Source organism: Puma concolor, chromosome C2 (genome assembly GCF_028749965.1).
Source record: "Puma concolor isolate L17-30 chromosome C2, mPumCon1.1.hap2, whole genome shotgun sequence".
In the NCBI taxonomy this organism is placed as follows: Eukaryota; Metazoa; Chordata; class Mammalia; order Carnivora; family Felidae; genus Puma; species Puma concolor.
In genome coordinates, this window is record NC_141675.1 from 131,272,853 (window position 1) to 131,287,184 (window position 14,332).

At 36.6% G+C, this 14,332-nt stretch overlaps 1 protein-coding gene across 7 annotated transcripts in view; it reads left to right on the plus strand.

Annotated features, from left to right (window-relative positions):
• Nucleotides 1-14,332, plus strand: part of LOC112850296 (ATP-binding cassette sub-family C member 2-like) — an 89,591-nt gene that overhangs the window by 63,685 nt on the left and 11,574 nt on the right. For all 7 annotated transcript variants that reach the window (XM_025913942.2, XM_086675752.1, XM_086675748.1 and 4 more), the window contains 5 exons: nucleotides 181-400; nucleotides 7,470-7,624; nucleotides 9,845-10,000; nucleotides 13,005-13,204; nucleotides 13,949-14,075. In XM_025913942.2, coding sequence (XP_025769727.1) covers nucleotides 181-400; nucleotides 7,470-7,624; nucleotides 9,845-10,000; nucleotides 13,005-13,204; nucleotides 13,949-14,075 — 858 coding nt within the window. The remainder of the gene's footprint in view (nucleotides 1-180; nucleotides 401-7,469; nucleotides 7,625-9,844; nucleotides 10,001-13,004; nucleotides 13,205-13,948; nucleotides 14,076-14,332) is intronic.

Here is a 14,332-nt window from a genome sequence, read left to right on the forward strand (position 1 = left end):
CATATAACTTATAAGGTGGCTACTATTACTATTCCAAGTTAGAGATGAGTACTCTGAGAGATATAGAAGTTAGTAACTTGACTAAGATCACATGCCTCCAGAAATGTCAAGTAGGATTTAAATCTACCTTGTCTCACTTTTAAGTACAGTAACCTAATTTTGTATCAACTTTGCTTTTAGGTGAAGTTCTCAATCATTCTGAAGTACCTCCAAGCCTTTGGCTGGCTCTGGGTGTGGCTGAGTGTGGCCAGTTATGTAGGGCAGAATTTGGTAGGCATTGGGCAGAATCTATGGCTGAGTGCCTGGGCAAAAGAAGCAAAACACATGAATGAGTTCACAGAATGGAAGCAAATAAGAAGCAATAAACTTAATATCTATGGATTATTGGGATTAATGCAAGGTAAAAAAAACAAAGAAACAGCTGCTTCTCTTTTCTCTTTCTGTCCTATTCTCATGCAAGCATATGGCATCATTTTAGTTCACATAAAATCTGTGCCATAATTTGCATATATTTTAGAATAATTTAAATGCATATGTTTTTAATTCACCGTATTTGAGAAAGTAAACCAAAACTTATGTGTGTCAGCTACATGGCCCACACTAAATAATGTGTTTGTCTCATTTAGTCTTGACAAAAAATTATTTATAAAGGTGTTATTATCCCTATTTTATAGCTGAGGAAACTGAGACTCATCTGCTAAGTCATTCAGGACTCAAAAGTCTTGATTACATGGCTACTCACTATATGTGTTTAAACTAATTTATTAATTCATTTAACATACGTTCTAATGAAGGGACTCCTGAAACTTGGGCATCCTACTTAGATGATATGTGTAAAGCTTATAGAAAAGTGCTGAGCATAAACCAAGAGTGCAGTAAGTGTTGGCCGTTACTTAACACTATACAGAATGAATACTGTGCACGAAATCCTACGGATAGAAAGTTTTAGAGCCAGGATTTGAATTCATGTCTACCTGATTCCCCAAACTTAACCACTAAATTAACATTTCCAAAAGAGTTTTACATGAAACAATAGAGAGGCTCCACAAATATAGGATTCTGTCCTCTAATAGGTCTGCAAAACTGAGAACTGTATTTTTCTGTGCATCTGAAATCTTTTTTCTTTCCTTTTGCTAAAAAGTTTGAGATATTCTTCAATAAACTGACCCATTTAATTATATTTAAACCAATGTTTCTCAAATCCATTTGACCATAGGGAAAAATTATTTTCTTGTGTTGTCCATTAACATCTTGAGCAACTTGTTTTCCACAGAATACATTTTGGAAAACTCTATACTATTATATGCTCCATTCCAAGTGAAAAGTATAATGTAACAAAAGCCAGAAAGAAAAAAAAAATAGTCTTTCAAAAAACTTCTTAATAGTTCTGAAATGCTATGGAAACGTTAAGGAGAAAGAAAATTGAGAAAAGTTCTGTGATTATAGTCAAAGATGCATAATCCAGAAAGAGGTAGGAAAAGAATGCAGATTGTAGGTAGTTGAATAATTGATGATTAAGGAGTAGATACATGTTGTCCTTCAAAGAAGTTAGGTGATTTGAAAGAGAAAATTGAAGGATATTCAAAAGTACAGTAGAAATAGAAGATTTTTTTAGGTATAGACATTTTGAGTGTGTGTTTTATAAGAATAAAGTAAGGCACCTTGAGGGAGAATGATAGCAAATTCAAATTAGAAAGTGATGCATGGAAGTCATGCTATCTAAGGATATTCATAAGGGAAAAGACAAAGAGAGGTACATGCATTTGGGAAAATAAAATAAAGATAAAATAAAAAATAAGAAACTAGGGCTTTGCTTCTCTTTTGTCCTTTCCCATCTTTATTGTGTGGCCCGAGTATTTCTTGTAAGTATCTCCATCAAAAAGTAAGCAAATATTTTGAGACAGATTTATGTTTATTTTGTCATTCTGCTAACATAATTCACTGGGGAAAGAGATGTTATATTAATGACTAAAATGAGATATAAGGACTAGCTATAGTATGAAAGATACACTATGTTTGCCTTTGAATCAGTGAGAGTCAAGTTTATTGGCTTGCAGTTTACAATTCATTGAGGAAAAAATGGATATAGCGGTCTAGAATTCTAAGCAGCTAAAGAGGATCCATATATACAAATATCTCTATATCTATGTCTATCACATGTGCATATGAGAGTTAAACTCATATCGATCCAGGAGCTCGTGTTACAACTTTCAGGGAAATTCAGTATACTTTGAAGAATATTTTAAGTGAGCAAATATCATTCCCTATACTAGACAAGGTATGCAGGTTTAGTACTCACAATTTTACTTTTGTAAAATGAGAATTTTTAAAAAATTTTTATTTAAATTCCAGTTAGTTAACATACAGTCTAATATTAGTATCAGGTGTAGAGTTTAGTGATTCATCACTTACATATAACACCCAGTGCTCATCACAGTAAGTGCTCTCCTTAATGCCCATCACCCATTTAACATGCTCCCTCACCCTCCCCTTCAGTAACCCTCAATTTGTTCTCTATAGTTAAGAGTCTTTTTCCTGATTTGCCTCTCTTTTTGTTTCCCCCTATATTCATCTGCTTTGTTTCTTAAAGTCCACATATGAGTGAAATTATATAGCATTTTTCTTTCTCTGACTGACTTATTTCCCTTAGCATCATACTCTTTGCTTCATCCATGTCATTACAAATGGCAAGATTTCATCTTTTTTAATGGCTGAGTAATATGCCATGTGGTGTGTGTGTGTGTGTGTGTGTGTGTGTGTGTGTGTGTGTGTGTACACCACAATGTTTTTATCCACTCATCAGCAGATGAACATTTGGGCTCTTTCCATAATTTGGCTATTTCAGATAATGCTGCTATAAACATTAGGGTGCATATATCCCTTTGAATTACTATTTTTGTAATCTTTGCATAAATACCTAGTAGTGCAATTGCTAGATCATAGGGCAGTTTTCTTCTTAACTTTTTGAGGAACCTCCATACTGCTTTCCAGAGTGGCTGCACCAGTTTGCATTCCAAACAGTGCAAGGGGGTTCCCCTTTCTCCACATCCTCACCAATACCTGTTGTTTCTTGTATCGTTGACTTTAGCCATTCTGACAGGTGTGAGGTGATATCTCATTGTGGTTTGATTTGTATTCCCCTAATGATGAGTGATGTTGAACATCTTTTCATGTGTCTCTTGGCCATCTGTCTGTCTTCTTTGGAAAAATATCTGTTCATGTCTTCTACCCATTTGTTAATTGGACTCTTCACTTTTGGGGGGTTGAATTTTATAAGTTCTTTATAAATTTTGTATACTAACCCTTTATCAGATATGTCATTTGCAGATATCTTCTCCAATTTCATAGGTTGTTGGAATTGTTCATTTTGCTGATTGCTTCCTTCACAGTGCAGAAGCTTTTTTATTTTGATATAGTCCCAATGTTTTATTTTTGCTTTTGTTTCCCTTGCCTCAGGAGACATCTAGTAAGAAGTTGCTACATTTTATATCAAAAGGGTTACTACTGTGTGCTCTAGGATTTTGATGGTTTCCTGTCTCACATTTAGGTCTTTCATTCATTTTGAATTTATTTTTGTGTATCGTGTAAGGAAGTGGTACAGTTTCATTCTTTTGCATGTTGCTGTCCAGTTTTCCAAACACCATTTGTTGAAGAGACTGTCTTGTTTTTAATTAACTATCAATGGACACAGGAAATATTTTGTAATGAAGGCAATAGATTATGCACAGCTTAATCAAAAGATTTTTTCTTGATTCGTGTTTTGTGTAGAGTGGTCTTCAGTCATTAAAATATGAATCTTCTCTATTTTTTCTTTATTTTTAATTTTTTGTATTAAAAATTAAAATTTCTGAAGATTTGTTATTAGATGCAATTATAAGTTATCTATAAGTAGGGTGAGCCTAAGAAATGAAAATGCATAATTTCTAATTTTTTTTAGTAGACTATAGCTGCATCTTATGGAATCTTGTCCAATCAAGAGCAGGCTGTATTCACTGACATCATCATAGCTCACAAAATAAAAAAGCTGGTGGGGGCAGAGGGGCGGTTAAAGCATAAACAGCATTGTCATATGTTATTACCACAGGCCTCTTATGAATTATATAAATGTTAACATTCAAAATAAGCTAGAGTTCAAAGCACAATGTTAGATCTATATTTTATAACAATAATAAAACTCTTACCTTATTTTCTACAAAAGAAGTATTTCTGCACATCTTTTTTTTCCCCGGGTCCCAGCTATTTGCCTTAGAATCTCTGGGACACTCTGAACATCTCTTATCTATTGTGTTTTATGCCTTACCTTTCTCCAATCCAATGTGAACATATAGGCACCTTATTTTCAAAGTGCAATGTGTTTTTTTTATTTAAATTTTTATTTATTTTTATTTTTTGAGAGAGAGAGAGAGAAAGAGAGAGCTCATGTGCAAGCAGGGTAAGGGGCAGAGGGAGAGAGAGAGAATGAGAGAGAGAGAGAGACAGAGAGGGAGAATCCCAAGCAGGCTCCATGCCCAGCATGGAGCTCAACTGGGGCTTGATCTCATGACCCTGGGATCATGATCAGAGCTGAAATCAAGAGTCAGACATTCAACCGACTGAGCCAGCCAGACGTCCCCAAAGTGCACTGTTTAGAGTACACTGCTGTTTCTAGTTTAACATGAGTAAGTGGATCATCTCCTTTACTTACCTCACAAAATACCACTGAAATGACAGTGAATAAATATAAAGGAAAGACTTCAGAAGATTTCAGAGTGATAAAGTTTTACATAAGCAGTTATTATACTGATAGATAATCAAGGGTAGAGGAACCTGTAGATATGGGAGAAGCTGTAACAGAAGAGGGAGTTGTTCCTTTGAGCAGTGGATAAACACTAAACTCATGGTCATGGGTAGAGAATAGGATTGAATTGCATGGAAATAATCAAAATAATTCACTAGACCATTGTTCTCCTCCCATTAGCCTCTCCTACAACACCCACCACCGTCACCAATGTGCACAGCAACTGTCATTGTAGTAATTTCATTGTGGTGATACAATGAAAACTAGAAAGTTGATATATAAAGAGGAAATGAGGGTTTCTAGTGTGTGTGACATACATAGAAGAAATCCTTAAATGGCTTTTGGAGAAGCTCCAGCCTATGTGTCTATATTCCAGTATTCCAGACTCTCTGTGTCACACCTACCCAATTTTGTGGAATTTGAAGCAATTTCTTCCATTCAGAGGAAAAAAATGTTGGGGGAAATTAATGTGTGCAATAGCAGAAGGAAGCCATCAGGTACCTCTATTAATTAACCATGTGTTTATTTCATACGTTTAAACTGATAATGATGAATGATTTTGCATTTTAATTAAACCAACAGTATAAATAAGGGCTAACAAATCAAGCAATGGAGTTTAGTAATGAAACAATCCTATTTGAAAAAGAAGCTTAAAATGTCAAATTAGTATCTTCAGAGATTCAAAATACTATATCCACAAAGCCAGTGCAAAAATGTGCTGAAAAAAGTTCAATCATAGACAAAAAATACTTGAAACATTTAAAGAATTTAAAGAGATTATACAAGTGTGAGAAGATATGTTAGAAGACATTTTTCCAGAAGTACAACATAAAAAATATAAATCGAAATGATAAATAAGAAAATTAAGGGAATAATCCAGCAAGTTCAACATTCACATAATACATCTTTCAATAAATGCAGGTGAAAATGGTCAAATTCACAATATTTAGCATTTCCCAAAACTGAAGAATGCAAGTGTTCTGATCTTGCAACCATTCCAGGTTAGAGTGGAAAGTGAGAGGGTTCCAAAAGAGTAGATGATGCTGCAAAACAGGAGAGGGCTAAATAGGATGAAGGAAATAGAATATCTGATGAGTCTGAATATATTTGGAAAAGATTTGCTGACAATTGAAGTGTTTGGGAATGAATTAGTGCTTGTTGCATAGAAAACTAAGAATATGAAAAAAGAATGGTACAACCATAATAAATTTTGTTAACTTCATACATAATGTATGTTTGGTGGCAATATAAACATTGGATATTTATTTGAGGAAAGAGGGTAACAACCTGTTTTTGAAAGGGAAAGAGGGAAGTATGGGGGAGTGAGGTAGGAAAAAAAAAGAAAATGTATAAAGTTAGAAATCACTTAACAGCAGCATATGATATTATTTAAAATATAAAGGAATTAGTTAAAATAATTTTAAGATGATCAGGGTTAACTACCATTCTTTTGTTTTAAACATACTTTCAGGGTATAAGAATTATGCTGACATCACACTTTTGTTAGCAATTTCGTGTATTAGAGAGCAGTGGAGCAACTGTGTATCCCCTGTGACTCAGAACAAACTAGCATAAGTAACATGGGAATTTATTGGCTCCCCAGACTGAAAAGTCTAGGCATAGGTCATTATACACACTACAGATGAAGTGTCCACTATTCTTTACGAACTCTACTTGTTGTCCTCATTGGCTTAATTCTCAGGCTTCACATGATGATGGAAATGTTCTCTTTCAAAGAACTTCCTTTGAAGTTCGTAGAAATTCATAAAATTTTACTCCTTGAAACAATTTGAATCACATATACATCCTTGACCAATAACTGTAACGAAGCATGACTTCTTTTAGCCCTATAAGTTCTCCATTTTGAGAATTATTTGTCCTTTCATTTCCTCTCCCACGTGGATAGCCTTCTATGAGCTTGTCTCTTTCTTGTCATACTTGGTCAAATGCAAGTAACAATAGTCGATAGATAAAGCTAGATGCTTATTATTTATATGTCTGCCTTTTCAGCTGTGGCAAGAAAAACTCTTCCACCAACCAAATCTCAGTAGCTTAACAGACCAAAAAAAAAAAAATGTGTTCATTGTGGGTCAAGTAAAGGACTACACTTGTTCTTGTGACCCAAGTTGAAGAAGCAATCCAACCACCATTATAAATGTTAACAGGCACTGTACAAGGAATAAACGTGAGCAGTTCTGGTACCAGCAATTAAATGCTTTAACCTGGTGTTATGTGTTGTTTCTCCCTCAACTTGTTCTTCAGAACCCTTGATATGGTCCCCTACATCACAAGGAGACCAGAAAGGACAACTCTACCATGGACTAGAAGCTAGGAGAACTGAAATTATTTGGCTAGCAGCACCAGTGACTACCATATTGTCCCATGGGACATCACAAATAGGTTGCTAGAATTCTGTGAACCTGGTTGATCTGTTATATTTTGTGCATTACTCTAGAATCTATGCCCATGAATAAGGAGAGTTCTTCTTTGATAGGATTGCAACCCATCAGAGTGTCTGTATTTATTATAAATGCACCATTTACATTTATACTTAGTTTGATCCACAGTCGCATGTTAAGTTTGCTCTTTGAGTTTTCCATTTAAAAAATGCTATGATAAACAACACTTTGAGAATTAAAATATAAAATTCCTTAAAAAGGTTAACATGCCCTTGATAACAATTTGTTTTTAGGTTTCTTTGTCTGCTCTGGAGCCTATATACTCACTCGAGGGTCCCTGGCTGCCTCTCGAACATTGTATGCTCAGCTATTGGATAATGTGCTACACCTCCCGCTCCAGTTTTTTGAAACCAGTCCTGTAGGCCAGATAATCAATCGGTTCACCAAGGTTAGTAAAGCTGTACCTTATTGAATAGTATGCTTAAAAATGATGATCCATATTTAATACCTTGCAATAGCATTTTTTAAATTTTTAAAAAAAAATTTTAGTGTTTATTTTTGAGACAGAGCATGAGTGAGGGAGGGGCAGAGAGAGAGGGAGACACAGAATCTGAAGCAGGCTTCAGGCTCTGAACTGTCAGCACAGAACCTGACATGGGGCACAGAGCCTGACATGGGGCCCAAACCCATGAACCGCGAGATTATGACCTGAGTGCAGTTGGACGCTTAAGCAACTGAGCCACCCAGGCACCCCTTTGCAATAGCATTTGTAAAAAAAAAAAAATCACCCTGAAAAGATGGGATTATGTTTAGTATAGATTTTTTTGGTATTGTATTTCTAATTCTTGGGATATTTATAATTGATGTATAGCAGTATCACATCTTACACACATAATCAAAATAACCCTTGAAAATTGCTGGAAGAATCAAAAAAGTATATGTGCTCTGGTGTCTACAACTCCAATTCTTGTGTATATTTAGCTTGAGAATCACTAATTTAAGCTGAGAAGGTAAAGAAAATTTAATTCTTTATGGAGACATTTGTATTTTAAGCATTCTGCTTTTAAGTAAACTGTCAACTCACTTATGGTGAATGTGGGAAGGGGTATAGCTTCCCAGAGTGTCTCTGCTTACCTCCAGGATTTCCCCCATTATATTTACTGTTTTTTTTAATGTTTATTTATTTATTTTGAGAGAGAGAGCATGAGCAGGGAAAAGGCAGAGAGGGTGAGACAGAGAATCCTAAGCAGGCTCCGTGCTAAGCAGAGCTTGATGCAGGGCTGAATCCCTGGACAATGAGATCATGACCTGAGCCAAAATCAAGAGTTGGTCACTTAGCCAACTGAGCCACCCAGATGCCCTGGGAAGGTGTGTTCTAAAGACAGGCAGGAGGGGCGCCTGGGTGGCTCAGTCGGTTAAGCTTCCAACTTCGGCTCAGGTCATGATCTCATGGTCCGTGAGTTCGAACCCCGCGTCGGGCTCTGTGCTGACAGCTCAGAGCCTGGAGCCTGTTTCAGATTCTGTGTCTCCCTCTCTGACCCCCCCTCCCCCTTCATGCTCTGTCTCTCTCTCTGTCTCAAAAATAAATGAACGTTAAAAAAATTTTTTAAAAATAAAAAAAAATAAAGACAGGCAAGAAACTACATACGGATATGATGCTCTTACCCTATTTGGTTCATGAGATAATCAGGAAAATCCCAAAGCAAGACTTAGAATTAATAAAATTCCAGCTCCACTCTTTGTGTCAATTTTGTTATAAGCTGATTAGTTGATCCCTTAAGGTTGGATGTCTTCCTATTCCCTGGGATTTCATAGGTCATACCTTATACCATAGATTTGACAACATAAATTTGATTAAGTTATATGTGAATTGATAGATGACCTTCCTATGTTCTCTCTCTCTCTCTCTCTCTCTCTCTCTCTCTCTCTTTTAAAAGTTTATTTTGAGAGAGAGAGAGAGGAGGGGAGGGGCAGAGAGAGAAGAGAGAGAAAGGGAGAGAGAGAGAATCCTTAGCAAGCTCCACACTATTGTGGGGAGCCCGATGTGGGGCTCAAACTCAGGAACCTGAGCCGAAGTTGGACAGTTAACTGACTGAGCCACCCAGAAACCCCCGCTATGTTCTTCTCTCATTCCCATTGTCCACTTCAATCTTTCAGTTTCTAATTTTGTAAATGAAAATTATTTTGTTTTCCTGCCTTTTGTGATGTTGACAGGACCCAGCTAGCCAAGAAGGCCACTGAACGTGTTCTTGATGGATAAGAATGGCCCAGGAGTATTTTACATATTTTAAGTAGTGACTAGTGCTAGGCCAATGCTCCTGAACACCCAATTACTGGGGTTTGGACTCTTTTTTAAAATCTTTTTAAGCAGAGTCTGATATTAGTCATATAAACTAAGTGCTGTGTATTTGTCACTGGGAAACACACATTGCTTGATCATAGGCATTTTGTTACTAAATACCCTCTTAACTATTACAACTGACTACAGGGGGAAAATATGTGGGGATAGATTGGGAAGGGCAAAGACCATGTAGTTAGACGTATTCAATCATCATATTGTCACATCCAAGTATTTTTAAAATTTTTACATTGAATGATATATTTCTTCTTCTTCTCATTTTAAACCATGAAAAGTTAAAAATATAGTGACCTGATATCAATTTTTTAGGACATGTTTATAATTGATATGCGTTTCCATTACTACTTACGGACCTGGGTGAATTGTACATTGGATGTTATTGGAACAGTTTTGGTCATTGTAGGAGCTTTACCACTCTTCATTCTGGGGGTTATTCCCTTGGTTTTCCTCTATTTCACTATACAGGTAAGTACATGGACTTTTATGTGTATTAATAACAGAAGTTCACAGTCAATTATAGGTTCAAGCCCACTTCAATTGCCTGTTAGTTCAAGTTCTCCAAAAAGTAGATTCCAAGAAAGGATTCCATATAGTAGAGTATGACTAGAGAATGCCTGCAAAAGATAGAGGAGAGGGAGCCAAGGGGTGAGCCCTCAGACAGCAATGCATGTCTGATTCCTGTGAGGGAGAGAAGAGGATTGGGTAGGGAAAATCTTGGATTACAGGACAGTTCCATGAAAGATTCATCAAATGGATGGGGAATCTACAACCAATGTCACCCATTGGAGTATTCCATGTGTCCCCGAGATGGGCCTGCTCTAGCACCCCTGCCATCCCCACTCATTGCCTGGAAACAACCTGTGGGTAACATGGCCTCCATGCTTAATAGAGTAGTAGATGCCGGGGCAGCAGCCGGACTGACAGTCAGCTGTTCTCCCTGCAGCTGGAGAACTGAGTTGTGTATTTTTATGGTCACCACAAAATCTATATGGTATTTGCATTTTAGCAGAAAGTTAATTTGTCTGTAAATCCAAGAGAGAAACAGATGCTGCCTTTTTGTCCTGTTATCCCTGATATCGGCAAAGTACTCCTAGAAGAACTAAACAGATCTCTCATGACATGATATATATCTTTATATTCCAATTAAAATGTGGTCAACCACATTCCAAAATTATGTCACTGTGAGACTACAGTGTAAAATGAAATTTATTTTTTAATGAGATGTCTTAACACGTATTTAATTTAAATACGAAAGTATTTTGAGGCTGTTTACATGAAAGGATGCAGTTCTTGTAGTTCAGTGCTTTCCCAAAACCCAAGTTTTAAAATTCGTATTGGAGTTTAATCTGCCCAAACCAGAATGTTAATCATTTTCTTATTTCTACACCTTTGTGATTATTATTCCTCCTACTTTCTATGTTTTCCCTATTTTCTCTGCCTGACTGGATGTTACTTACCTTTCATGGCCTAGGTCATATTTCATTTTCTGTGTGAATGAAGTATTCTTTACCAAAATAGTGCAAAGAGATGAGACTCATTCAGGTATTATTGATTTATTATACTACTAGTATTACAGGCTATTTTTAGACCACAAATTATCTCTCCAATGAGATTGTAAGTCTTCTAGGGAAGACAACTACATCTTAGGGCTAAAAGAAACAAATCTAGACCATGAAGGATGGTACTGATGGTACAATTGTACCTGCTTAAAAAAAAAAAACCCTCATATCACAAAAGAAAATTTATGTGATAGTCTTGTGGTTGGTAGACTATAACAGGGTGACCAGGAGTGGAAACGATCTAGAAACCATCTCTTGTTAGGGGACACTGTATGGAGTGAGACCTGAATATGAATTCAAGAGCCTCAAATTCTAATTACTTTCCTGACTTTTATGTTTGGCACATCACTTCCCTTTCTAGGCTTCATTGATCCCCCCTATAAAACAGGAGTTTTGTTTTATATCAGTGCTACTCAAAGTATGGTCCCTAGACCTATGGGAGATACCCCAGACCTATTGAATCAGAATCTTTGGTTGTACCTCTTTTTTAAAAAATCACATCTTAATGTATACATATATAATTTTTATTTGGTAATCACATTCTAATAAAACTGGGAGGAAATAAAGAATCTATCATGGTGAGGCCCACGGTCTGTGTTTTACCTTCCAGGTGATTTTTATTAAAGTATGAGAAACATTGATCTAGATCAATAGTTCTTAAACTAAATACTCTAGATAGATTTGTGGAAGAACTCCAGTGCTTTTGCAATTCGTCGAAATTTCCTGCAAATTTCTTTATGACAATCTCTGAAGTCCCCTTGCAATCCCAGAATGCCATAATCCTTCCTCTGTGTTCTCCAGGGCACTTAACACAGAGCAGAGCTGGTAGACTGCAAGTTGACAGGCCATATGGAGTTTCCAATATGTTTGTGTCCAGCCTGCTCAGTGTTTTTTACTAAAATGAAGACATTTTAAAATCAGTGATTTTACATAAAACTCCAAGCCCAAAGATTTTTCTTGAAAACATTGCAAAGCGTGGTAATTCTTGATTTTCATTTCCGGTGTGTTGTGATTATCTGGGGTGGGTGAATGATGGTCCAGTTAACTAGGACATGCTCCCTCCAGCCCTCCAGTCTCTGCCCATCCCAATTATTCTCAACCAAGTTGGAGGGGAAGTAGCCAATTATACTTGTGGCTGCACTGGAGGGAAGTGCTTGTAGACCAGAAAAATGAATATTTTTTCCATAATTATATTTAGGAACAAAAATAGTATTGTTTGTATACTTGACTAACTTCCTTCACTTAATGGGTTCACTCCCTGGTCACATTTCCAACATGTGACATAGAGCTTTTTCCATAGCAGGTGCTCAGTAATGGTTGTTTGAAAAGATTACCAAAGTAGAACCTTACCCACCTCTGTTCTAGTTGTGCTGTCCAGAATCTGGGTTTTTTACTGTGCCAAGTGTGTATTCGTTTCTTAGAGCTCCTGTAACAAATTTGGTAGCTTAAAAAAAACAAAAAAAAATTATTCTTTCACAGATCTGGAGGCCAACAGTCCAAAATCAAGGTGTACATAGGGTTGGTTCCTTCCGGAGCCTTTGAGGGAGAATTGGTTTCATGCTTCTCTCCTGGTTCTGGTGGCTGTTCGCAATGGTTGGCATTTTCCCTGGTTTATGCACACATTTCTCCAATCTCATCCTCACATGGCTTCCTCCCTGTGGCTTTGTCTTCTCCTTTTCTGTCTCTTATGAGGACACTCGGAGTTGGGCTTAGGGCCCACCCTAAATCCAGGATGATCTCATCCGGAGATCCTTAATGACATCTGCAAAGATTCCATTCCCAAATAAAGCCACACTCACAGGTACTGGAGACTGAACTTGAACTTCACTTTTTGGGGTCTTGTCATTTTCAAACTATGGAAGCAATTTCTGCTCCATCTTTCCAACTGCCTTTTTCTGTTTTCCGGTTAGAGATACTACGTAGCAAGCTCTCGGCAGATTCGACGATTGGCAGGAGCCTCTCGCTCTCCTATCATTTCCCACTTTAGTGAGACTTTATCAGGGGTGTCCACTATCCGGGCATTTGGACACGAACAGAGGTTTATCCAGCAAAACAAAGAGGTGGTGAATGAGAACTTGGTCTGTTTCTACAATAATGTAATTTCAAACAGGTAAGTGAGAGCAATATACCTACCTCAAGACCAGTCTCTTTTAAGATGTCTTGTGCCCTGACTTCTAAACAGAAGGAATGTTTTGCAATGGCATTTCATGAAATTATTAAAAAAAGAAAAAGAAGAAAGCCTTAACTGTTTCTAATATTTAATGGACATTTAAGTTAAAATGTATCTGTTCATATTCATATAAAAGTACAATCTACTTTACATGAAAATAAGGTCCCAAGTTTTTTGAAGGTCATATAGGATGCTATTGGAATTTCTAGAGATATGACTCTGTTATATTCTATATTTGTAGAATATGTTCTATTTGCAAGCAATACTTTATAATAGTTTAAATTTGAGATCATCATTTTACATACAGAGGAAAATGAAATATTAAATAATAGTGGGGCACATATAACTTTTGGAGACTAATGTTACCATAGAAAAAAGGATATGTAATCGGAAAGGTGATTGATTTTCTAATAGGATTTTAAAATACGACGCATCATTTTAGCTGGTGTTCTTTTTTGACTTTTTTATTCTGATTAAGGTTTAAAGCAAAGTTCTGCAAAAGTAAAGTGTTTTTATGCAAAGGAATCCTTTAATGTATCATCACTGCAATCGTCCTATTTTGACTGAGTTCTTAGGAAAAGAAAGCAGTTATTGATGTTTATTTTCCATTTCCCAGAGGAGAGTTCAGACCAAGTACACCAAAAATCTTGCATCTCAGTTGAAGAATATTTTCCATTATCACAGGTGGCTGTCTGTTAGACTTGAATTCCTTGGCAACCTAATGGTATTTTTTGCTGCACTGCTTGCTGTGCTGGCTGGCAGTTCGATAGATTCAGCAATAGTTGGCTTGTCCATATCCTATGCCCTAAATGTAAGTAATAATGATTTTGTGGTATATGATATGTTTATAATGCAATTAATTAAACTATCCTCTCCTTTGCCTGTCTGAATTATAGATTGTATTAACTAAGTAATGAGAGACAAATCTGGATTGCCCTGGAGGCTCATTTCTTCCTCTGTTGCTACTAGCAGGAAGCTGGCTCAGCAATACTAAGTCAGCTCACAGAAAGAACAGGCTGAGTGCTAAAAGACCAGGAAACTCCTGCTGTTACACAGTTACCCAGAAGT